This window comes from Homarus americanus, unplaced genomic scaffold, assembly GCF_018991925.1.
Source record: "Homarus americanus isolate GMGI-L3 unplaced genomic scaffold, GMGI_Hamer_2.0 scaffold41027, whole genome shotgun sequence".
Lineage (NCBI taxonomy): Eukaryota > Metazoa > Arthropoda > Malacostraca > Decapoda > Nephropidae > Homarus > Homarus americanus.
Window position 1 is genome coordinate 6,299,431 of NW_024745073.1, and position 26,915 is coordinate 6,326,345.

The 26,915-nt window shown below is 35.6% G+C and overlaps 1 protein-coding gene across 12 annotated transcripts in view; it reads right to left on the reverse strand.

Annotated features, from left to right (window-relative positions):
• LOC121878544 (pyruvate dehydrogenase phosphatase regulatory subunit, mitochondrial-like) overlaps positions 1-26,915 on the reverse strand; it is a 103,276-nt gene that overhangs the window by 36,960 nt on the left and 39,401 nt on the right. For all 12 annotated transcript variants that reach the window (XM_042384842.1, XM_042384844.1, XM_042384834.1 and 9 more), the window contains 4 exons: positions 25,945-26,039; positions 25,176-25,303; positions 24,296-24,399; positions 12,290-12,431 (listed from right to left, as the gene is read on the reverse strand). In XM_042384842.1, coding sequence (XP_042240776.1) covers positions 12,290-12,431; positions 24,296-24,399; positions 25,176-25,303; positions 25,945-26,039 — 469 coding nt within the window. The remainder of the gene's footprint in view (positions 1-12,289; positions 12,432-24,295; positions 24,400-25,175; positions 25,304-25,944; positions 26,040-26,915) is intronic.

Genomic DNA, 26,915 nt, shown 5'->3' on the forward strand with positions numbered 1-26,915 from the left:
TTACTGGGATGATAGTGCTCTAAGAATATTTCTTTTTTTTTTATTAACTGAAGATATTTGTTTTAGCTCATAAAATTCATACAAATTATCCGGCCAGAATATAATTTACTTTGCTGGAATTCTTACAATTTGATGATCATTTTGAATATAAGCATCATAGATATTGCATTAGACATACAAATTTTAGATGTAATGCAAGTATTTTGTTTACTCAGAGCAAATATGTTATCTTTTGTGCAAAATATATGAAGTGTATATTCAAAATATTCCTGGTCTTGCAAGAAATCCAGCAATGTCAATTATATTATCCTAACTTTAGTCTGAGGTATTATTTGTTACTAAAAAGGTAAATATTCTGGTTTCTCACACACATTTCTCTGGTAGGGAGGGTTGGGACCGACTGACCATCTGGCGCGGTTGGAAGAGTGGGGGAGGCAAGTTGGGGTACTTTGATTGGCAGATAGTGTCATGAAGAATATTTTTTTTTTATTAACTGAAGATATTTGTTTTAGCTCATAAAATTCATACAAATTACTGGACCAGAATATAATTTACATTGCTGGAATTCTTACAATATGATGATCATTTTGAATATAAACATCATGGATTTTGCATTAGACATACAAATTTTAGATCTAATGTAATAATTTGGTTTACACAAAGCAAGTATTTTATGTTTTGTGCAAAATATATGAAGTTTACATTCAAAATATTCCCTGACCTGCAAGGAATCCAGAAATTTCAATTATATTATCCTAACTTTAGTCTGAGGTATTATTTATTACTAAACGTTAAAATCTAGTGTTTCACCCAATCATTTCTCAGAGAGGTAGGGGCCAGTGAGCTGGGAAGAGGGGGGGGGATTTGAGTCCATTATTTGAATGGACATAACCTGGCGACTGTATTTCTCTTAAATATTAATTGTGTGAGCATACCATCATAAAATTTAGATGTTATTTTTACTACAACATAGGTATTGTGTCGGAAAAAGTGGAGTTTGGGGGTCGGGCCAGTCTCTATTGGAATTAATCCCATATGTTCTGTTGTTCACTTTACGCGGTTTTCACTTTCCCGGTACCCTGTGAGTTCAATTGACTGCGTAAATTGGGGTACTACTGTAATAATAATAATAATAATAATAATAATAATACAGTCAGCCCATAACATATGTGGGGGTTAGGTAACAGAGATACCCGTGAATGTTAAAAATCCGTGTACTTTTGCTGACCCCCCCCCAAAAAAAAACCCTGGCTCCCCATGTCCATATTTACCGTATATACCGGTGTGTAGTTCAAGTTTTTAAGACCAAATTATTTGGCAAAAAATTGGGGGTCGACCTCTAAACGGGTAATAGTTTCGTTAGGTTGAAAAATATTTACCAGTAACTACCAGTAAACAATGGAAACGACGCACCACCAGCTGTGAGTGTCGGTACAGTTGCTAGGGCAGATCTCTTGCGTCATCATAGCAAGCCCAAGTAGCCAAATGCATGGTATGGTATGCACAGGACGATGTAAAACATAAAGTATTCATTTTTTAAAGTTTATAGATACTGTACATAAATTTTTGTTCATTACATTTGAAACATCAATCTTTGTTAATTAAATTTGAAACAAAAGAAAACTACGATACCGTATTTCTAAATACCTGGTATTTTCATTAAAATATTACATCACAAGTATATTTTACCTTAACTGTGACTGAATGAATATAGGTATTCTCAGAAATAAATATGGAAATATAATATTTTTGCTGGAATGACGTACATATTACAGTGGAAAGACGAAAACAATGACTTTCGCTTTCTTTCGTTATTCAAAAGATTTTACCGTAATCGCTTTTCGAATGGTTTTCAGTTAAAAAACTGTTGTACTCATACTGTATTACAATAATATTCTATCCTATCATTAGCCTTATAATCCCACAACTGAAAACCATTCGAAAAGCGATTACGGTAACATCTTTTGAACGAAAGAAAGAGAAAGTCATTGCTTTCATCACAATTTTATCCCACTTTCCACTGTAATACGTACATCATTTCAGCAAAATTATTACATTTCCATGTTCTCAGAAATAAATGGTAGTTTTGTTGAAACGTAATGTACAATATTTAATATTAAAATGCAAAAATAGCTATAAAAACAATTAATACACCCGTAATGTACTGGCTGGCATCTCCGCTTGTCCCTGCTCCTGTGTCCAAGGTCACTACTCCTCCAACTCGCTCCCTCTGCTCCCTCCTCTCCTCCACCTCCTCTACCTCCTCCACCCCCTCTGTCTCCTCCACCCCCTCTGCCTCCTCCACCCCCTCTGCCTCCTCCCCGTCACTACTGCCGACAACGAACACAAATGTTTTGTGAATAACTGCACCTCCACTTCCTATGTACAGTACTGAACTGTACTGTGCTGTGCATTTTTACAAACAATAAACATGGCAAGAAAACCTCTTAAAAAAAAAGAGATAAAAATTTCACTTTACTGTACAGTACCTATCCTCGGCGACAGGACGGGGGTCATCGGGCTCATCGTCACTCAGTTCCATAACGTGTGGTGAAGTGGGGGCGACGGTGGATTCAGCTGCTTCCTCACTGCCGCCAGTGATTGATGGTGTTAAATCTCTCCTTCGGTGATCAAAGAACATGGTGATGGGGAGTTGTCGTCTCTTTCTTTCACTTCTTCCATGATGTTTTTGTATGGAGCGAAAACGTCATCCATCCCTCGCATGAATTTCAGGGCACGCACCATGGAGGGGTCCATACTATAGGCCAGGTTTTTCAGTGCCTCAATATTCCTGGTCATCTCCCCTAACTTTTCCAACGTTATTTCTTGGTGCTCTTCCTCATCCTCTTTCCCTTTCGCTTCCTCTTCCTCTTCCTTGCCTGAGTCTACTAACTCCTGTAGATCCTCCTCGGTCAGCTCAGTGTCGTGCGCTTTAATTAGCTCCCTAATCTCGTCCTCTGCCATGTTCCGGAAGCCTTCAGCAGCCACTTTCCTTGACAGTGCCAGGGTCTTTCTGAATATTTTCATTAAAATCCATCAAAATCATTTTCCTTGTCATCGTCTTAAACACCAAACAGCTCCTCCCAGTCTTCTCCTTGAACAGGGCTAGAGGGTACGTGTTTTTCGAATCGTTTTCAATTAAAAAAATGTTTCAGCACAGGTAGTTCTGCTATAACGCGATAGTAGTGTTCTTGTAAAACATCGTGTTATAGAAATTCGTGTAATAGAAATAACAGGGCTTATAGAGAAAATAGGGTTAGGTGCAGATTACTCCAAATCGAAAAAAAATTTCGTAGTTAGCCTAACACAAAGGATAGCACAGTCTAAATAAATGTTACATTCATATCTAATAATGAAATCATACAGTAAATGTTACACTTTACCTTGAAAAAATATGAATATAACTTGATGGGGGATAAGGGTGATGTTGAGGCTGAGGAGTCATGAAACATCAAGCTTTTCTTCAAGTGTTATAGCCTTTCTTTTACGATCACCACCGGAAATGCGATCACCAGAGTGCTTCCCAGAGATATTCTTCTTTTCCATAGTCACAAAATTGGAGAAACAGTAATCAGAATTCACTGAGGACACTTAAAAATTCACACGTGTTTCAAACAAAGTGTGGAGTAAACAGAGCGCGCGGGTCTAAAACGCTATGTATTTTGTTTTTCTCTTATTTAAAATTTTACATTTTACATATACTGTACAGGTATACTGTATACATAAATATTACATAAATTATTTCTGCAATTCTTCACAAACAAAACACATAAATCAATTGAACATGTGATGTCGAACGTGAACTGTAAACACTGCATAACCCCGCACCAAGCCACAATGTACAGTACACTTTAAATGCTACTTATTTTGTTTTTCTCTCTTATTTAAAATTTTACAATTTACATATACTGTACAGGTATTTCTTCACAAACAAAACACATAAATCAATTGAACAAGTGATGTCGAACGTGAACTGTAAACATTGAGCCAAGCCACAACACTGTTCAGTACACTTTAACACTTTAAACGCTACGTATTTAGTTTTTCTCTTTTATTTAAATTTTTATGATTTACATATATATATATATATATATATATATATATATATATATATATATATATATATATATATATATATATATATATATATATATATATATATATATATATATATATATATATATATATATATATATATATATATATATATATATATATATATATCTATATCTATATCTATCTATCTATCTATCTATCTATCTATCTATCTATCTATCTATCTATCTATCTATCTATCTATCTATATATATATATATATCATGTAAATCCACAATGAAAACGCGGGATAAGATAAATCTTGATGTAAATCACACGGGAAAATGGAAACAACGGAGTACCTTAGCTTTCGTCTTTATTCAAAACATCTTCAGATGTATGATAGTTATTTTGTGGGTCCCTTTTTTCTGACCTGACTTGGTTAGTCACGTCACCACCCTTCTCTTAAGCTCCTCTACGTGTGTGTTGGTGTGGGGATTAGTGGATGTCATCGTTTTGACCTGACCTCATGTTTTTAGGTCACCCTGTATATTTAAGCCTCTCTCTGTCCATGTAATCCAGTTGCCTCTGAAGATGTCTTGAATAAAGACGAAAGCTAAGGTACGCCGTTGTTTCCATTTTCCCGTGTGATTTTATCAAGATATATATATATATATATATATATATATATATATATATATATATATATATATATATATATATATATATATATATATATATATATATATATATATATATATATATATATATATATATATATATATATTGTAATTTACATATTATTCATATTATGCTAGAGCGCCCACAAAACATGAGAAACGTTTGAGTCCCCCAGTAGAGATGTCCGTTCTCTATCCACTCCAGGATGTCCGTTTTCTTTTTGTGTACTCGCTCAGGGACTCAAGTATTTCTGTATATGACATAGGATGATAAGGGAATTTGAATTTATTTGTTTATTTATTTATATATAATATACTGTAATATATTAAATATACTGCAAGTATTTTCTTTAATTTATATACGTGTTTCGCGACAAAGGGAGGCTACATTTATGGTGATCGTTAAGGACCAAACTCCGAATCCATGACGTGACTTCTGTTCATTATTTATATCCTAAATTGACCACTGTAGGTAGTTTCAAGAATTAATGCAGTCATTTATTGAATATTCTTTGCAAAAAAATAAATTTTAAATGAATTATTTATAAGAGATAAGTATTATGATCAGTAAATATACAGATATGCATTACTGACCACCTCCGAACACAAGGGCGGCTAAAAATAGCCACAGGCGGTCACAGTCAAGGTCACTTTCCCTTTCTTGTCACTGGCAAATGGGGGTGGGGGGGGGGGATGATAATAGCAGCTGTGTTTATTACAGTATGTTAGACTGGTTTATAATACATTTTTATTATTTTAATATACCGGTAATCTTCATTTTAATCCAGCTTACCAAACGTAAGTTTCAGTATAAAATAATTAGTGGTACTGTAGGACCTTGTGAGTGGTTTACTGTATACATAAATATTACATAAATTATTTCTGCAATTCTTCACAAACAGAACACATAAATCAATTGAATATGTGATGTCGAACGTGAACTGTAAACACTGTGTGTGATGTAGAGAGAGCGAGGGTGTAAAACGCTATGTAATTTGATTTTCTCTTTTATGTAAAATTTTACAATTTACTTATAATATATAGGTATACTGTATACATAAATATTACATACATTATTTCTGCAATTGTTCACAAACAAAACACATAACTCAATTGAACATGTGATGTCGAACGTGAACTGAAGCCACAACAACCGTTCGAGTGGAATCGCGTTAGAGCAAACGAGTTCGCGTTTTACAAATATCGTTCCTCAATTCATAAATCGCGTTCGAGCAAATTCGCGTTGTCAAAACACGCGTTATAGCAGAACTCACTGCACATGTATATTTTACCTAAACTGTGCCTGAATGAATATATTCTCAGAAATAAGTAGTAGTTTTGCTGAAACGTGATGTATTTCAATGTAAAATAGGATAAAATACATGACGAAAACAAAAGACTTTACCTAACCTTCCAATGTTCAAGAGATGTTATTCGTTTTTTTAATAGTTTTCGGTTAAAATACTGTTATATTACAATGATATTATATTCATACAGTGCTTGATATACTACATTCACGGAAATGTAATATTTTTGCTGAAATGACGTACGTATTACAGTGGAAAGTGACGAAAACAATGACTTTTGCTTTCTTTCGTTCAAAAGATGTTACCGTAATCGCTTTTCGAATGGTTTTCAGTTAAAAAAATGTTGCATCACAAGTGAATTAGGATAGAATATTATTGTAATACAACAGTTTTTTAACTGAAAACCATTCGAAAAGCGATTATGGTAACATCTTTTGAACGAAAGAAAGCGAGTCATTGCTTTCATCACTTTCCACTGTAATACGTACGTCATTTCAGCAAAATATTACATTTCCATATTCTCAGAAATAAATAGTAGTTTTGCTGAAACGTGATGCATTTCAATGTAAATTAGGATAAACTACATGAAAACAAAAGACTTTACCTAACTTTCCGATGTTCAAGATATGTTACTCATTTTTTTAGTAGTTTTCGGTTAAAATACTCTTATATTAGTGATATTCTATTCATACTGTGCTTGATATAATACATTCATGGAAATGTAATATTTTTGCAACTACAATGCTGATGTCAACACAAGCGTGGTTACAGCGAGACTGACTGAGTGAGGGAGAGCTATGCGTGTGTGTGTGTGAGGTTGCGGGAGCGGGCGGTGTCCCGTGTTCAGTGTCGCGCGCGAGTTGAATGGCGCGCGATTTGAGTGTACTTCAATTACTTCAGTGTACAGAATATTCCTCCGGCGGGGCAATCCGCGTATTTGCAAATCCGTGTATTATAAACCCGCGTACGTTAAGGGCCTACTGTATACAGTCAACCCTCACTTTACGCGGTCCCACATTCCGTGTTTCCACGTTTACGCGGTGCCCTGCCAGAACCCAGAATGCTCACATTCCGCGGTGGGTGTACCCCTTTACACGGAGAAGTATAATTTTTTTTAATTTAGCTCATAAAATTCATACAAATTATCCGGCCAGAATATAATTTACATTGCTGGAATTCTTACAATTTGATGATCATTTTGAATACAGTTGTACCCCACTTAACGCGGTCAATTGAACCCAGAGGGTCCCGTGTTAAGTGAAAACCGCGTTAAGTGAATAACAGAACATATGGGATTAATTCCAATAGAACCCAGCCCGACCCCCAAACTCCACTTTTTGACGACAAATAACTATGTTGTAGTAAAAATAACATCTTAATTTTATGATGGTACATGCACACAATTAATACTTAAGAGAAATAGAGAAATACAGTCGCCAAGTTAATGTCCATTCAAATAATGGACTCAACTCCCTCCCCCTCTTCTCACACTACACTCACTGGCTCTTCCCTCTGAGAAATTTTTGGGGGAAAACCAGGTATAGTAATAAATAATTCCTCAAACTAAAGTTAGGATAATATAATTGACATTGCTGGATTCCTTGTAAGACCAGGAATATTTTGAATATAAATGTCATATATTTTTCACAAAAGATAACATATTTACTCAGAATAAACTTTACATCTAAAATTTGTATGTCTAATGCAAAATCTATGATGTTTATATTCAAAATGATCAGCAAATTGTAAGAATTCCAGCAATGTAAATTATATTCTGGCCGGATAATTTGTATGAATTTTATGAGCTAAAACAAATATCTTCAGTTAATAAAAAAAAAAAAATATTCTTCGACACTATCTGTCAATCAAAGTACCCCACCTTGCCTTCCCCCCCTCTTCCAACCGCGTGGTCAGTCCCAACCCTCCCCCCACCCCCCCACCAATCCTCCATTCAAGAGTTTTTAACATTTAGTATTAAATAATACCTCAGATTAAAGTTAGGATAATATAATTGACATTGCTGGATTCCTTGTAAGACCAGGAATATTTTGAATATAAATGTCATATATTTTGGACAAAAGATAACATAATTACCTCGAGAACAATTTTTATCTAAAAATTGTATGTTTAATGCAAAATATATGTTGTTTATATTCAAAATGATCACCAAATTATAAGAATTCCAGCAATGTAAATTATATTCTGACCGGGTAATTTGTATGAATTTTATGAGCTAAAACAAATATCTTCAGTTAATAAAAAAAAAAATAATTCTTCACTGGGTAACAGATGGTCGGTCGGTCGGTCCCTCCCTCCCCCCCACCCCCACCAACCGTCCCAAGGAGATGTGTGGGATAACCACTAAATTTTAATAAATAATACCTCAAACTAAAGTTAGGATAGTATAATTGACATTGCTGGATTCCTTGTAAGACCAGGAATATTTTGAATATAAATGTCATATATTTTGGACAAAAGATAACATAATTACCTAGAGAACAATTTTTATCTAAAAATTGTATGTTTAATGCAAAATATATGTTGTTTATATTCAAAATGATCACCAAATTATAAGAATTCCAGCAATGTAAATTATATTCTGGCTGGGTAATTTGTATGAATTTTATGAGCTAAAACAGGCAGTCAGGCAGGGTGGCGGGTGGGGGGGTGGTGCGAATCTAAAAATAGCTCTCGAGCCGGACACTCACCGCGTATATGATGAAAAATGCCGCGTTAAGTGAAAGTTCAGCTTTGGCAAGGCACCGCGTATATGCGAAAACGCGTTAAGTGAAAGCGCGTTAAGCAGGGTAATACTGTATAAACATCATAGATTTTGCATTAGACATACAAATTTTAGATATAATGTTTACTCTTGAGTAAATATGTTATCTTTTGTGCAAAATATATGATATTTATATTCAAAATATTCCTGGTCTTACAAGGAATCCAGCAATGTCAATTATATTATCCTAACTTTAGTCTGATTTATTATTTATTACTAAAAAGGTAAACAGTCTGGTATTCCCACACATTTATCTAGTAGGGACGTTGGTGGGGGGGAGGGAGGGAGGGACCGGCGACCGACCATCTGTTACCGTGTGAAGAATTTTTTTTTAAATACAGTCGCCAAGTTAATGTCCATTCAAATAATGGACTCACCCTCCCTCCTCACACTACACTGCCGCCTTCCTCTCTGAGAAATTTTTGGGGGAAAACCACTAAATTTTAATAACACACTCAAACTAAAGTTAGGATATCAATTAGCTATGGGATTCTCTTGTAAGACTAGGAATATTTTAAATATAAAATGTCATATATTTTTGCACAAAAGATAATATAGTTACTCAGAAAATTTTTTATCTAAAATTTGTATGTCTACGCAAAATATATGATGTTTATATTCAAAATGATCACCAAATTATAAGAATTTCAGCAATGGAAATTATATTCTCGACCGGCACTTTGTATGAATTTTGCGAGCTGTTAAATATCTTCAGTTAATAAAAAAAATATCTGTCACGGGGTAACAGATGGTCGTCGTCCCTCCCTCCCCCACCCCCCTACCAACTGCCCCAAGGAGATGTGGAAAACCAGAATACTTAACTTTTTGTAATAAATAATACCTCAACCAAAGTTAGATAATATAATTGATTGACAAGGGATTCTTGTAAGATCAGGAATATTTTGAATATAAATGTCATATATTTTACCAAAAGATAACATAGTTGCCTGTATAGTACCTCTTATCTAGTGTACTTTGTATGTTCAAAGCAAAATATATGGATGTTTATATTCAAACGACCAAATTATATAATCAGCAATGTAAATTGCTTGGCCGGCAATTTGTACAATTTTATGAGCTAAAACAGGCAGTCAGGCAGGGTGGCGGTGGGGCAATCTAAAATAGCGCTCGGTCGACACTCACCGCCAGACAGGAAAAAACTGCAAGTTAAGAAAGTTCACTTAAGCAGGCACCAAGGTGACATGATAAAAACGAAAGGTGAAAACCGGGCTGCTAGGGCGGGTAATATTGTATATATATATATATATATATATATATATATATATATATATATATATATATATATATATATATATATATACAGTATATATATATATATATATATATATATATATATATATATATATATATATATATATATATATATATATATATATATATATATATATATATATATATATATATATATATATATATATATATATATATATATATATATATATACATATACATATATATATATATATATATATATTATTGTATATTCAACACATCGAAAATAAATAATCTTAAGCGTTTTGTTCGCCAATACCGTATATTCTAAAGATGCCTTGAATAAAGACTTAAAGCTATACCCGCTGTTTCATTTTCCGCAGTGATTTATCAAGATTTCATTTTATCCACGTCAGATTTTACATGAAAAAAAAAAATTATATATGTATATGTATATGTATATGTGTATATATATATATATATATATATATATATATATATATATATATATATATATATATATATATATATATATATATATATATATATATATATATATATATATATATATATATATATATATATATATATATATATATATATATACAGGTTGTACCTCTCTAGTCCGGCAACCTTAGGACCTGACCGGTGCCGGACCATGGAAATTGCCGGACCATGGAAATTCACCCTTTTCCTGGATAGATAGGTACTTGTGCTTATGCTTGGAAGCACTAGCACCACTTTCTCTGCATCATGGTCTCTTTGAAGACATATTGAAGGGTTAATTGTCGTATAGTAGCTTCTCAAATTTCGGGAGTTTTTAATTCTTAACGTATTTTATTGGAACACAAAAAAATAAATAAATAAAAATTTTGACGGCAGATACTTGAATTTCGACGGGTTTGAACAGCCCGCCAATGTGCAAACGGCGTGCATAATCGTGTAAACAGCGTCATTTCTATTATGTACAAAAGATTCATTATTGTTTATTACTGAATGTCTTTTTTATTGAATTAATGTTTATGTGTGCAAAATGAGCAATACAATTCATTAATAATACGTAGAATATTAAAACACGAGGAAATGAGACAGTATTGTTTTTGTTGATTACAAAACCAGTGACTGACTGGTTCTACATATAAAACTGAAGCAAATAAGACCTTGGTTGCAGCTGTAGTAAAATTAATATGGTTGTTTTAAGTAATGTTATTTAATGTTAATAAATGGAACAATAGAAGTAGCTAACGATAATGGTAAAGAAAAAAGAGAGATCGCGTATGTAAGTGCGCAAGCGCACATGTGAAAAGATATCGTTATTACTTTACATAAGAATATGAAAACAACACTTATTTACTGTTCATATATATTTTAATTAATGTTTCTGAATTTGTTTTTATTGAATTAATGTTTGTGTGCAAAATTAATTATACAATTTATTAATAATACGTGGAATATTAGAGGAGACGAGACGGTTGCCTGCATTGTTTTTGTTAAAGCTTACAAAACCAGTGACTGATTGGTTCTACATATAAAACTGAAGAAAATAAGACCCTGATTTTAGCTGTAGTAAAATTAATGTAAACAAATTAATATGGTTGTTTGAAGTACCTGTAATGTTATTTAATGTTAATAAATGGAACAATATAAGTAGCTAACCTTTAGTGGTAAAAAAAAAGTGAGACTGCGCGTATGTAAGTACGCAGATGTGAAAGCATATCGTCATTACTCTACATAAGAATATGAAAGCAACACTTATTTACTGCTCATATATAATGAGGGGTTAAATGTTGTACTCTGTATAGACAAGCAGAGAGAGAGAAAGAGAGAGCAGCTGACCTGCCGGATGTAAACAAACCTTAATTTCCCGCGGCTTTGTTTTTTTTTTTAAGGGGATTAGCCCACCCGGGCATAGGTCACTGACCCACATTGGGGCCTGAGGGGCAAAAATTTAATACTCCTGTAATAATAATAATAATTCAGATAAGTAAAAAAATAAGAAAAAAAAAGAAGCTGCCTATCTACCTATTGGACAAACTAAAATCGTTCCGGACCACGGGAGTTTCCGGACCACAGAATGCTGGACTAGAGAGGTACAACCTGTATATATATATATATATTCTTTAATGTTAAAACCTTAAGCACTTAAACATTCTAAACTGATACGCATTACAGTTATCATTATTTCAAAGTTTACCAAAATTAAAATAAATTATGGTACTGTATAAATATGTAATCTAGCTAAAAACACCAACCTTGTCTCTGTGCAAGTGAAGCCAGAGTGACACACACAGCAAAAGGGTCAGCCACTGCATCACCTGGTACCCAAACACCACCTTCCAGGTCAGCAGTGTAAAGGTGCGGGTGTCGACGTTTGATTTCGTGACGGTCCAACCACTAGAAGATATCAGTAACAACAAATAATATACAAGTGTAAAGTATACATTAAATTTAGACTCGAAAATAGGATGACTAACAAATTATACACCACTGTATCATCATCATCATCATTTAAATCACTTAAACAACATGATTAATGAGGTAAAATAAGTACAATAAAGTACTGTATATGTGACCTGAAAAGTTTAGAACCAAGAATCTTTCGTAAAATGTATAATTACATAGAGTGGATACGTACTATCTTGACAACCTTTCCAAGGAAAATATGTAATAACTACAGAACAGTATAGTAATTGTGTCAGTTGGTTATATTATTAGTTTCTGCAAATACAGTACTGTACCCATATACAGGAGGTTTCGGACTTAAGATCACCCGACTTATGAACACCTGCCGATACAAACGAGGTTAAACTTGAAATTTACAGTATTTTATTTACCTGATGTCTTAGTTTTTACTTTCATTTACAGTAGAACGTCAATTTAACGCAAATCTATTTAAAATTATTGATTTAAAGCGACACCCACAATTAAGGACAATGTATCAATTTAAAGCAAATCTTTCCTATTTTATGCAAATCAAATCTGGCGCGTCATATGGACACAATATTTTAAGTTTCGCGCCAAATGTTTCCCGCCAGACACCTCTCTGGGCAGCTATAAGGCTGTCTGCCACCCTCCCGCATCCTCAGTTCTCGAGCTATTTCCTTGTGTAAGGTGATTCTGTATTTACAGCGCCCAACAGGGAAGCATGCTAAGTTCATCTATACCCTATGTCTCATGAGTTAAGGGCGTAGAAGCCTGAAGGATCAAGGGAGTAGAAGCCTGAAGAGTCAATGGTTTATGTCTAAGCAAGTTATTGGAAGCTCCAATAACTTGTCCCTGACTACGAATTCACAACTTTCGATTTACAGCAGGTACCTACTTTGCTGCTAGGTGAACAGGGACCAAGGGGACTAGGAAGAGTGTCCAAACAACTTCCGCCGGTCCGGGAATCGAACCCGTGACATCTTGCTTGCGAGGCAAGAGCTGTACCTCTCTACCACCAGCGCCCTATTATTATTATTACGTATTACATTTTCGCCCTCCAGGCCCTGATGTGGGTTAGTGACCTGTGCCCGGGTGGGCAAATCCCCGTAAAAAAAGAAAAAAAGGAAAAAGTATAAGTAGCACAAATGAGCAAATTTGTATCCCTTCAAGATTACATTACATAATATTCAAAATATAGATATGGAGTGGAAAGAAGTGTAACATATACCAGTGTGCCAAGCAATAAGCTCCTCAACAGATGATTTTTTAATTCGTCTCCCTCACTGGATGCTTGTTGTTTCAATTCGCCCCACTTTCTCGTGTGTGTGTAATAATAATAATAATAATAATAATAATAATAATAATAATAATAATAATAATAATAATAATAATAATAATAAACGGTTTATTAATAGAGTTGCAGCCGGTGGCTGAAAATATACAGACTTACATTTGATTGAGACATAATGTGCATTGAATACATTTACAAGGCTGTACAGTACATAAATCAGGAGTTGTTTATTATTTTAACAATAGATGGGATGGTGCTGTTCTTATATCTATCGGTGCGGGCTCTTATGGGCTGAATTTTGTTGTAGTGGCAGACTGAGCGAGTTGGGTGGGGGGCTGCAGGTGGCAGGAGGTGGCGATGACGAGGGTGGTGCAGAAGTCCACTGCCAAACCTTTCCAGTGCTTGGTGGTGGAGGTCACTGAGGGATGGCATTTCCAGGGTGGAGAGAGCGTTGGTGTAGCCGGAGTATTCTGCGCCGAGCATGATTCTGCAGGCCCTTTTCTGTACCTTCTCTAGCTGACGTTGTTGGGTGGAGTTGAGAGAAGACGACCAGGCTGGTGACGCATACGTTAGTTTGGGGAGAATAAAGGCGTTGTAGATGGTCCTCAGCTCTGGCGTGGGTGTCCCAAGTGACCTAAGTCGTCGTAGCATGTAGAGACGGTACGAGGCTGCCTTGACTGTGTTATTTACATGGGCCTTCCAGTCAAGTTTGTTGTCTATGGTTACACCCAGGAGTTTGGCAGACTGCACCAGCTGGAGAGGATGGGCACCCACTGTGACTGCTGGGGCTTGCACTGGAGTGGTGGCAGTATTGATGTGCATGACTACGGTTTTGGTGTGGTTGATGGTGACCTTGTTCTCCGTGGTCCATGCCTGTAGCCTGTCCAGGGTGCCTTGTAGCGATGAGTAGTCTGGTGCGGTGTTGTCCACTGAAACCCCCACAGTGCAGTCATCCACGTACTTCCACCTGTGAGGAGTGTCCGATAGAGCGTCATTGATCAGGATGAGGAAGCACAGTGGTCCCATCTTGGTCCCCTGGGGAACACCGCAGGTGAGGTGTTGGAATGTGGAGACCAAGCCCTGATACCTCACTGCCTGGCGACGTCCACTCAAGAAATCAGTGTGTGTGTGTGTGTGTGTGTGCCAAACATTCAAAGCAATATTGTTGAACTTGCCAAGCACAAGGTAGGATTTGAAGAAGTTGATGAATGTTCAGGAGTCAGGTGGTGAGGTGACATGCCAAGACACTTACACAGCACAAACATTAGCAGCACTACTAAACCATTGTTTTATACCATTTTACTTTATAATTTCTATTTCAAAATTACAGTGGTCACTCGGTTAACGAAATTTCGGTTAACGAATTACCTTCCATAAGAAACTTCAATTCGGTTAACGAAAATAATTTGATTAACGAAATCCTTACAAAAATCATGTTTTGTTTTGAACATCAGCTGATAAGCTGAGGAGGTACTCAGCCAATTCAGTAATCTCTTCTATGTTTGCATTCGTTTCCAATGGAGTAAATATCAAGAAAATTGTGCTCTTTAATATTTGTGCATTTTTTTATACAGTATTAAAATTGTTGGTCCTTCTAAAATTTAGCCATCCAAGCTCTGTCTACATAAAGTTTTTCGACTATTATTTTTGGCTCGATATATGTAACTTTACTCATTTATTGAAACTCATTTACATGCACACACTTTCCTAAGGGCAAAGCTGAACTGTAAATGTAATCAGAATAATGTACAAAATGATTACTAAAATTTTTGTCTAGTGCAAACTGTGGCATGTTTACATTCAAATTAATAAAAATTCCAGCAATGTAAATTATATTCTCCCCAGTCACTTCTATTAAATTTTATAAGCCAAAAAACAAAAACTCAATTTAAAGGGCATAAATAAACAATTAAATACTTCACACCTCGGCGGCGCCAACTGTCAAACATGTCACTGTCACCCCTCCCTCCCTCCCTACCCCCCACCTTCCCAACAAAGGTTTGGGGGTTTTCAGTAGTCCTTAAGTTTTTAACTTATATATCTCAGACTAAAGTTAGGAGAATATAATTTGCATTGCTGGCATCCTTGCAAAACAGCGAATCATTTGAATATAAACGTCATAAATTTTGCACAAAAGATAAAATTTTTGCTCTCTGTTATAAAATTCTTAAATTAGATCTAAAATTTGTATGTCTAATGCAAATTATAGCTTGTTTATATTCAAATTAATCACTATCTTATAATAATTCCAGCAATGCAAATTATATTCTCCCCGGTCATTTCTATACAATTTTATGAACAAAAAACAAAAACTCAACTAAATGACAAAAATAAATAAATTAAATACTTCCCCAGATCTTGGACCTAACTGTTAAAGTACACCTCACCTCCTGCTCTCCCTTCTTCCCATGCTGGCTCCTCCGCTGGCTGGCTGCCTCCCTCCCTCCCTACCCCCCACCTTCCTAACAAAGGTTTGGGAGTTTTCAGTAGTCTTTAAGTTTTTATCTTATATAATATCACAGACTAAAGTTAGGAGAATATAATTTGCATTGCTGGAATCCTTGCAAGACAGCAAATAATTTGAATATAAACGTCATATATTTTGCACAAGAGATAAAATTAATCACCTGTATCACATTACAGTAGTGATTTAAGAGTTCTAGTATATATATATATATATACTGTATATACAGTATATATATATACACCTAGACCCCGACTTACGACGGGGTTAGGGACCCAAATCCAGGTCGTAAGTCCGACATGGTCGTAAGTCCGACATAGATAAAAAAAAAAAATTTTCTTTTAATAAAAAATCTACAATGAAATACAGTACAGTAAAAGTAATGAATAATGATGAATGGATACAGTACAGTGAAAGTAATAAATAATAAGGAATGGATACAGTGTGACTGACCACTTAACCTTTAATGTAGTCAGCTGAATGCACATGGGGCCCCCATAATTTTCTAATTATACATGGAGACTACATTAACTGGAAACGTTTCGGTATAGAAAATGCGTGTTATTTAAAAAAAATTTTTTTTTTTTTTATCTATATCTGAGGCGGTCGTAAGTCCCGACGGTCGTAAGTCCACGTAGTCGTAAGTCGGGGTCTAGGTGTATATATATATATTTTTTTAAGGGAATTTTAGGAGTGTTTCTGACTTTATGCATTTTTGGCTTTACTTCGTATACAGTACTATACTTTTCTGTGAGCTGGAACCAATTACCCAATATCCCATTGAAACAATGGTTTCGGTTAACGAACGTCCTTCTGGAACGAATTGAGTTCGTTAACCGAGGAACCACTGTAATTGATACATGATGGCTTTACTTGACTACTTTTGTGCTAAGACAACTGATCAATGAATAAACCAGGGCATATGGAGACGTATTATACACTAGTGATGTCACGAAGCTTTGCAACTGCAACCACAACTGCTGAGCAACTGCTTGAATTATCACAACCTGTACTATAATGTACTAAGTTAATTACAGATACTAAAAATTTTGTTTAATGCAAACTATGGGATATTTATACTCAAATTAATTGCTGTCTTACAAGAATTCCAGCAATTAAGGTTATATTCTGCTAAATCATGTCAGTGACATTTTATATGCAAAAATCTAAAACTCCCTGCCTTATAATCCTTGAGTACACCTTAATGCTGTGGGGTAGGGAGGGAGGGAGGAGGGGGTGAAAAGGGTTGCCTCACTGATTGTTTGTTTACTGAAATGCCTCATTCATGATACAATATTGTTTATTTGTTTTTCATTAATTAGTATAGATATGTTACTGTAATAATCTGTGCATATACAGTCATCCCTTGGTTATAGCGATTTTCGTTATCACGCCTCCATCAAAATCTGCACACCTGCCGTTATAGCGCATTTTTTCAGGCCGACAATTTGGTTATCACGCATTTACCTCCAGGTGTAATGTTACCCCCTTGCTTCACCTACATCTATTGAGGATAAAATCTTTCACCTACAAATTGACAATAACACATTTGCTGTAATCAGACATATCTAGTTGCGTCAACAATTGCAACCCCAGTTGCAATTGGGGTTGCAATTTCAAATTCTGTGCACTCTAAGATTGAGAGAAAACGGAGGACTTAGGCGTCCTGATGTGAGAAAAAATGGACTCCTATGACGGGGGACTCAAATAAAGAAAGCATAGCTACATGTTTTGTGAACTACAGTATTAAGCGTACCCTTTTCATCACTTTGTAATAAACCTAGCCATGCCTATATGTGTTTCTGACACTTACCATAACATTATACAGGGGGTATATATCTTTAGGCCGAGAATTTGGTTATGACACAGTTGCCTCCAGGTGTATTGTTATCCCCTTGCTCCACCTACATCTATTGATGGAGGTAACAAAACTTGAAAGTGGTTGTACAAACACAAGTAGGTAGTAGGTAGCAGGCAGCTACCAAACAGGGAGGTACTACCACCTGAGAAGATATTGGAAGCATAATGTGTTGTCTAATGGTAGACCCTGCTGCCATATGGCATCATGAATATTGTGACCAAGTCCCAGGTTGCTGATCTGACTTTCTGCCTCATTTACACGCAATTGCAGGGTCTCAATTGTTTCTCTTACTATTGACAACACATCATACTGTACATATAGCGTTTCTCACTCTTGATTTTTTTATTATCATTATTACAGTGTTGTTATTGTTATTATTATTAATTTATTTTACTTTTTATTATAAATTTTATTTACTATGAATTACTGTATTATTATTATTATTATTATTATTATTATTATTATTATTATTATTATTATTAAATTTTCGCCCCCCCAGGCCCCGATGTGGGTCAGTGACCTGTGCCCAGGTGGGCTAATCTCCTTAAAAAAAAAAAAAAAACTCACACATGGCATTCATACTGACAGACTTGACACTCACTTACTTGGCAAGTTTTACCAACCATAATGACAGTTGAAGCTTTCAACATCACTCACAATGGATCTTGAATGTTTCAACTATAATCAGACATATCTAAGTTGCCTCAACAATTGCAACCCCAGTTGCAATTTCAAATTCTGTATCATTACTAAGGAATAACGAAGTCTCAGGTGCACTCTAAGATTGAGAGAAAACAGAGGACTCAGGCGTCCTGAAGCGATGAGAAAACGAATTCCTATGACGGGGGACTCAAATAAAGAAAGCATAGCTACATGTTTTGTGAACTACAGTATTGAGCGTACCCTTTTCATCACTTTGTAATAAACCTAGCCATGCCTATGTGTGTTTCTGACACTTACCATAACATTATATAAATCTTTAGTGGGTCTAAATGGTCGTAAAATGGGAAAGTTGGGATTGGGTCTTGGGTGCCTGGAACCAATTAGAATAAATCCCATAGGTTCTGTACTTTCGTTATCGCGTTTTTCATTATTCCGCACTCGGCGCGGTCCCAATTAGGCATGATAACCAAGGGATGACTGTATATACCTGTACCCTACATACGCAATACAGTACAGTACAGTACTATGAATATACCTCATAGGTAAAAAAATAATGTCATTTAATACATCTCTAGGTCATAAGACCCATTAATCCCCCACCCAACAATGGGTGACCTGACAGTGCATCAAGTCAGGTTAGTACCATGACCCAATAATCTCCCACCCAATCTTCATCACAAGTGTGAAGACGAGACTAGTTATGTATTACAGTCAATTGAGTGAAGTGTCTGCCTATTCTTGGCTAAAGATCACATATCTGCTGGTGAGTACAATATATAGAGTAGTACGAGGATACATTATTATGTTAACAGTATGAACAATATTGTGTAGTGGTGTTTACGTAAATCAATGCAGCTCCTACAAGCTTTTGTTTTTATAAATGTATTTATTTACCTAAACTTTTAGATAAAGTATTCAGTATTGTTTTGATAAAAAAATTGTGTCTAACGAAATTAGAACAGATTGTACTGACTCCGGTATCAACATTTCTAATTTTTTCTTTATAAAACAATGGAATTCCCATCACTATATCATATCAAAATATTTCGTTTAAGGATATCTTCGTGGTATCATCTCGTAGAATTTATTAAGGATCATTATGGTATCAAATTCATCTCCCTATCACAATTAGCCATGCTGGAATGAGGAGGGGGGGGGGGGACTGACCACGACAATCCTAATACTCTAAACCCCCAACAAAGGTTCACTACCGCCAACAACAATCGGCACAAATTGCACACACTGTGCTACACACACGAACACCACCCACACTCCACACATACACCCCTATATCACACACAAATACACCCTCGAACAACCACCCACACACACCCTACAGCATCACCCACACAAACCCCCAGTACCACCCACACACACCCCCAACACCACCCTTACCCCACATCACCCACACCACACACCCCCACACATCCCAACATCACACACACACACCCCACACACACACACACACACACACTCAACATTCATACTTCCCAAGCTCACCTATGCCTCCCCACCTGGTCTTCCTCCCTAAATGCCACACAACGTAAACACCTAGAAAAAGTGCAAAAGAGGGCATGCAAGATTATTCTCTCCTTCCTACTCCACATATCAAGAAGCGCTCAACACACTGACCCTTTCGACTCTCACTGACCATCACCACGACCTCATCTGCAAATTTGGTAAGAAGCTTCTACACCATCCTCGACACCGGCTCCTACTACCACCTGAGATCCCTAGTCCGAGAATTGCTGTTCGACACCACAACCGCATCCAGCCCATACGTGCACGAACTGATCGCTATAAGAACAGCCCAGTCCCAACCATTGTAAAAATTATCAATACCGTATATCTCGGCCTATAAGGCGTCGGGGTGCATAAGACGGCCCCCCAAATTTCCATTTAAAAAGTAGCTTTTGAGCTCTATTCGCTGTATAAGACCAGTACCCCAAATGTGACACTTACCCACTGACTCAGTAGTCCTTTACCAACCATCCTTGGTTTTTTAAAATAAGGCCAATTCACTTCAAGTAATGTCATCAAATGTTACCCGCTGGTGTAGTGTAAACACTAGTGACGTCACTGAAGCGTCTGCTATTTACCGGTAACTGGAACTAATGTCTGTGTCGAGTAAAATTTTTCCATTTACTTGAAATATATATATATATATATATATATATATATATATATATATATATATATATATATATATATATATATATATATATATATATATATATATATATATATATATATATATATATATATATATATATATATATATATATATATATATATATATGTATGTATATAACAAAATATATGTACAAAAAATAAATGTTAAATGAATTATTTATGGTGCATTAGGGTACTGGCCACTTCAGACACAAGACGGCTATAAATAGCCTTCTTTATCTCCCCTCTATCTCACCCTGAGCCAGAGGGAAGGGGTGGTGGTAAATAACATTTGTTTGCTTATTTTCCATTTACTTGAAATAGATTTACCGAATTATTTGTTTATTTATTTAAAAGTCATTTATTGAATATTCTATGTAAAAAATAAATTTTAAATTAATTATTTATAGGAGATAAGTATTATGATCAGTAAATATATGGTATTACTGGCCACTTCAGACACAAAGACGGGATAAAAATAGCCGATCTCCCCCTCTTCTTACAGCTGCCAATGGGAAGCGTCTTGGTAATTAAATTTGATGTTTATTTTCATTGTCTAATTTATCATGTATCAAAGTAATATTACTAAAAATTGTGTAGGTAGTAGGCAGCTACCAAACAGGTAGATACTACCGCCTGGGAAGATATTGGAAGCATAATGTGTTGTCTAATGGTAGACCCTGCTGCCATATGGCATCACGAAAATTGTGACCAAGTCCCAGGTTCAGCTCTGACCTGACTTTCTGCCTCATTTACACACAATTGCAGTTTCAATTGTTCCTCTAACTTTGACAACACAACATACATACAGTATATTATTTCTCACTTTTGATCTTTTTTTTACTTTTTGTATTTATTTATGGTTAGTTACTTAAAATAAGGCCAATTCACTTCACGTAATGGCATCAAATGTTACCAGCTGGTGTAATGTAAACACTAGTGACGTCACTTAAGCGTCTGTATTTAACTGTCAGTAGTTTCAAGAATTAATGCAGTCATTTACTGAATATTCCTTGTAAAAAAATAAATTTTAAATTAATTATTTATAAGAGATAAGTATTATTATCAGTAAATATACCGATATGCATTACTGACCACCTCCACGGCTAAAAATAGCCCAATCTCGCGGTCACTTTCCCTTTCTTGTCTCCTCACTGGCAAATGGGGGGGGGGCCGTGGGGAGGGGTGTGTGATGATAGCTGTGTTTATTACAGGGGTATAATTCTCTTTTACGGTATGTTAGACAGGTTTATAATACATTTTTATTATTTTAATATACCGGTAATCTTAATTTGAATCCAGCTTGCCAAACGTAAGTTTCAGTATAAAATAATTAGTGGTAAGACCTTGTGAGTGGCTTATGATGTTTCCATCACCACTCTTGACACACTAAACCACAATATTTAAGAGGTAAGAATTTTATATGTGGTGGTTTAGACGACCCCCTAACTTTGGGCAGATTTTTTTAATGTTCAAATTCCGTCTTATAAGCCGAGATATACGGTAACTTGTAATAAACCAGTGTATTCACTCCCATTAAACACTACTCCTTGCACTGTCACTATGTTGAAATGAACTGTAGTTTGAGCTTTTCCCCATCTAGTTATTATATATCTTATTTGTGTCACTTATGTTACTTGTATATTATTTGTAATTCGAAACCCATTCCCCAAATATGTAACTGTATATTTTCAGCCTTCTGGCTGCCAAGCTCTTTCAATAAACCGTTAATAATTATTATTATTACACGCACGCACGCACGCACGCACGCGCGCACACACACACACACACACACACACACACACACCTCTAACAAAGGAATTAAGACAGCAAGCATGAGGAGTGCGGGTCTTATTGTATGACACATTTGTGTGTGTGTGACTGCGTGGTAGCGAGTAAAATATCAGCTGTTGAGGAGCGCTTGACAACACTCATTTCCACTCCTTCTCTCTAATTACCCACAATTTTCTGCTTTCTCACTCCATATTTTAAAAAGTTATGTAACGTAATGTTGAAAGGATAGAACTTTGCTCATTTATACTTTTACTTATCACAATCTCCCTAAAAATACTTTAGGTTTCATGTTTATTCAAGACATCTTCAGTCATGAGACCCGCTACTTCCCCACCCAAGAAAGGGTGACCTGACATTCCATCTGAAGGTCAGTAATATGAGACTACTAATCCTCCACCCTACCTCCACCTGACATTGTGCCAGGTCAGGTCAGTTACACGAGACCCACTAATTCCCCACAGCTCCATGGGAGGGAAAAATAAGTATTTGCTGTAACACACAGCTACATTCACACCCAAATCTTATAAATTTCTAATTTTTAAATATATTTATTTAACCAAACTTTTAGATAAACTATTCTGGATTATTATAGTAAAGAAATGGAATTTGTAACTTCATTAGAACTGCATTTATGGACTCTGGTAGTCTAGACTCAAGGAAAACATCCTCAAAACTCAGATATGTTCTGGGGAAGTGGTCTACTGTCCGTCTGTGCAAGATGTTTAATTTAGACTCTCGTAAACTTTTCCCAATAACCGGAAAAGATTCCGGGGATAAGGAATTTTTCCGGGTTTGAGAAAGTCATCTAGTTAGCCGGAAATCTCTCATCCCTGGAAGTGCTCTGCACCAATTGTTAAGGCTAACGGGGATATCACTGTACAGTGAACCCTCACTTTACGCGGTCAATTGAACCCACGGCGGCCCGTGTAAAGTGAGAAACGCATAAAGTGAACAACATAACATATGGGATTAATTGAAATAGAGACCGGGACGACCCCCAAACTCCACTTTTTCAGACACAATACCTACGTTGTAGTAAAAATAACTTATTAATTTTATGATGGTATGCACACACAATTAATAATTAAGAGAAATATCAATAATATTAGGTTTTTTTAACACTTACATTAGTAGAAAAGATGGCTGGGCACACGGGGATGGGGGGTTGGTTCCACGGCAGAGGGCAGATTATTGGCCCTCACCTGTATCACTTGTATCAATTATATCACTATCCACCACAGAGGCTTGCAGGGCCTCTTTGTCAAACCCCTCAAAGTCCATATAAGTCCATATCCTCACTATCATTATCACTATCACTGACTTGGGCCGGCTGTGGTGGGTGGCGGGTGAAGAACACGGTTATGTTTTGATGACTGGGCGACCTTGTGCGCACCCTGCTCGCGCCGCTCTCCGCGTAAAAGGGTACACACATCGCGAAAAGTGAGCATTCTGTGTTCGGCAGGGTACCGCGTAAAGCGAGGGTTGACTGTATATATTCCTAGATAAAACTCACATTTTAGGATAATTTCAACTTAATTAAAGAAAGGTACAGTAAAAAAATAGGTGAAAATACATCAGGATTGACCTACCTCACATTCTAGGCCTGATGGTTTTGTGTAAGCAAGCCTACGCTTGAGAGCAATGGCTCTCTCCCTCGTCTGGGCCAGGTTTAAACTACCACACTGGGTGAAACCTAAGTGAGTACAATAATGTTATGGCTAGTAAGTGTAATTATGAAGGTGTATATATAATACAATAATTTTTTATAGCAAATGTAATATTTCTGAAGTAAAAGATATGGCTATAAAATGCAATTAATTCTTTACTTCTTGCATATCCAGAGCCATTCAAAGCAACAGACTCATGTCAGTTTCCAAGGCTACAGTAAATGCTCATTTTATGAGTTGTGTCCCTAAAGTGGTCAAAATCCTGCAACAGCAAATCCATTATACAATAGCATAGTAAGAGATAGGGGTCAAGGGACCAATACCATTCATAACTACAATTTCTACCCCAATAGATACAGTCTATGAAACCTGGATTTTACTGTAATTAAGAAACAGTTGTTGTGTGTAGTTTATGCTTGAGTGTACTGTATGGTGATTGTAAGGTAATGTAATGGTGGGACATATTGGCTCCCTTCACCATAGAACTGTTACCTCAGTTGATGTACAGAAAAATAGATAAAAAAAAAATAATTAAAATGTCTTGTTAATGTAATTAAAAATAAAAGGAACAATTTACTGTACAGTATAACTACGGTAATAAAATTATGGTTACTAAATCAAGGGAAAAAAACAAAACAAAAACAGGAAAAGGGCTAAGAAATGGTATGAGGATAATATCCAGTCATGATTATATTATAATCATGACTGGATATGTTGCAAAATGTAAAAGAGTAAATTACAATGCAGCCTTACTGCTTCACTGTAAAATCATACACAGAAAACATAATCAAATACCAGTAACCTAAATTATAACCCTCATCCTGGAGTTTTTTAATTAGATTGACAGAGTAGGTAACAATCTGCCTCTCTGCTGATGGTTTGAACACTCCCAAGACACCTGAGCCGTTGTGAGATGTCCCAGATCCTATCCTGTCAAAAGGTAAAATAACAGAAAAGTAAAATTTTACATACAGTACCAGCAATAATTATTATTTTTTCCTTAAATCAGTTATCCAATCCTTGAATTTCTAAAAAAAAATATATATACTGTACGGTATACCATTTCCAAACTGTTATATTTCTGAGTGCTTCTTTTATAAATTCATAATACTGTGCAAAATTCAGACAATTATGACTTAAACTTTCTAGCATTTGCATTACTATACTGTATTATGTTTAAGAATTTGCACACTCGATCATCTATAAACAAAATGAAAGAATGACATACAAAATCCTTTCAAACTTTGGCCTTTCTTTAACTGATCTTTTGCTTTCAATTCTAATGAAAATGGGCCATTCTACTGTATACAATACATGTACTAGGTATCAATTAATGGTCAATACAAGACAGTACGCCTGTATTAACATAAAACTACGCTGAAATTAAAGGACCAGCTGATATGAGTAGAATTTTTCATTAATTCCACTGCACTATAACAGCCTCTAGTCCAAAGGTAGTGTGACTTTCCATATTACAATAAGCTAAAAAGGACTCTCATATCACACAATGTACAGTGTATTTTAGTACTATTTCATTAAACAACAGAGTCCAGTAAGAGAATACTACTCACTCATTTTGTTCCAGCACAACAACATCAGTCCAACCTTCACGAGTCAGATGATATGCAATGCTGTTACCAACCACACCAGCTCCACAAACTACAACCTGAAAAAATCCACAGTATTCACCAGCACAAACATAATCTTTCTATAATGCATTAATGATTACCTATCAACTAATAAGGTGTTACCCATGAGTATGAGAAGCAGAAAAAGAATTACAACTTATTGGTATGTATCATCTTTAGACAACCAAGTTGATGAAAATTTAAACACTTTACAAGAGAAATTTAATTATTGGTTTTCAAAAAAGTGAAGTAAGTAGGAGTGCACTAAAAAATATGAGAGTACAGTTGTACCCCACTTAATGCGGTCAATAGAACCCAGAGGGTCCCGCGTTAAGTGAACAACAGAACATATGGGATTAATTCCAATAGAAACCGGCCCGACCCCCAAACTCCACTTTTTGAAGACACATAACGTTGTAGTAAAAATAACATCTTAATTTTATGATGGTACATGCACACAATTAAAATCTTCTCCAGACATTTCTGTTGCTGTGTAGTCATAGAAAGAACAAAAACACGATGAAGAAATTCTGGGACATTAATTCCTCACACAGTGCGGTGGAGGATGTTGCTGAAATTTTGTACTCCTTTTCTTGCTCACGTCAAGATATTTATGTTACCGGAACATTTTACATAGTATTTTTTGCTTCCCGAAGTGCAGAAATTATCAGAGTTCAACACAGTAAAGTTATTATCCCTTGAAATATTATAGTAAAAATATGATAAGATTAAAAATTGCTCTGAAGAACTAGTGATTCTTCAGGTGTCCATCCGCCAACCAATTAGCTGCCTTGCTACAAACTGACCCTAGGACTCAGTTGCAAGCTTTGAGTGAACAAACTATAGAAGTAATGGTGAAGGGTAATGATAGATTTGAACAATAGTGAAAAGACATGGAAGTAAGCTTTTTCAAG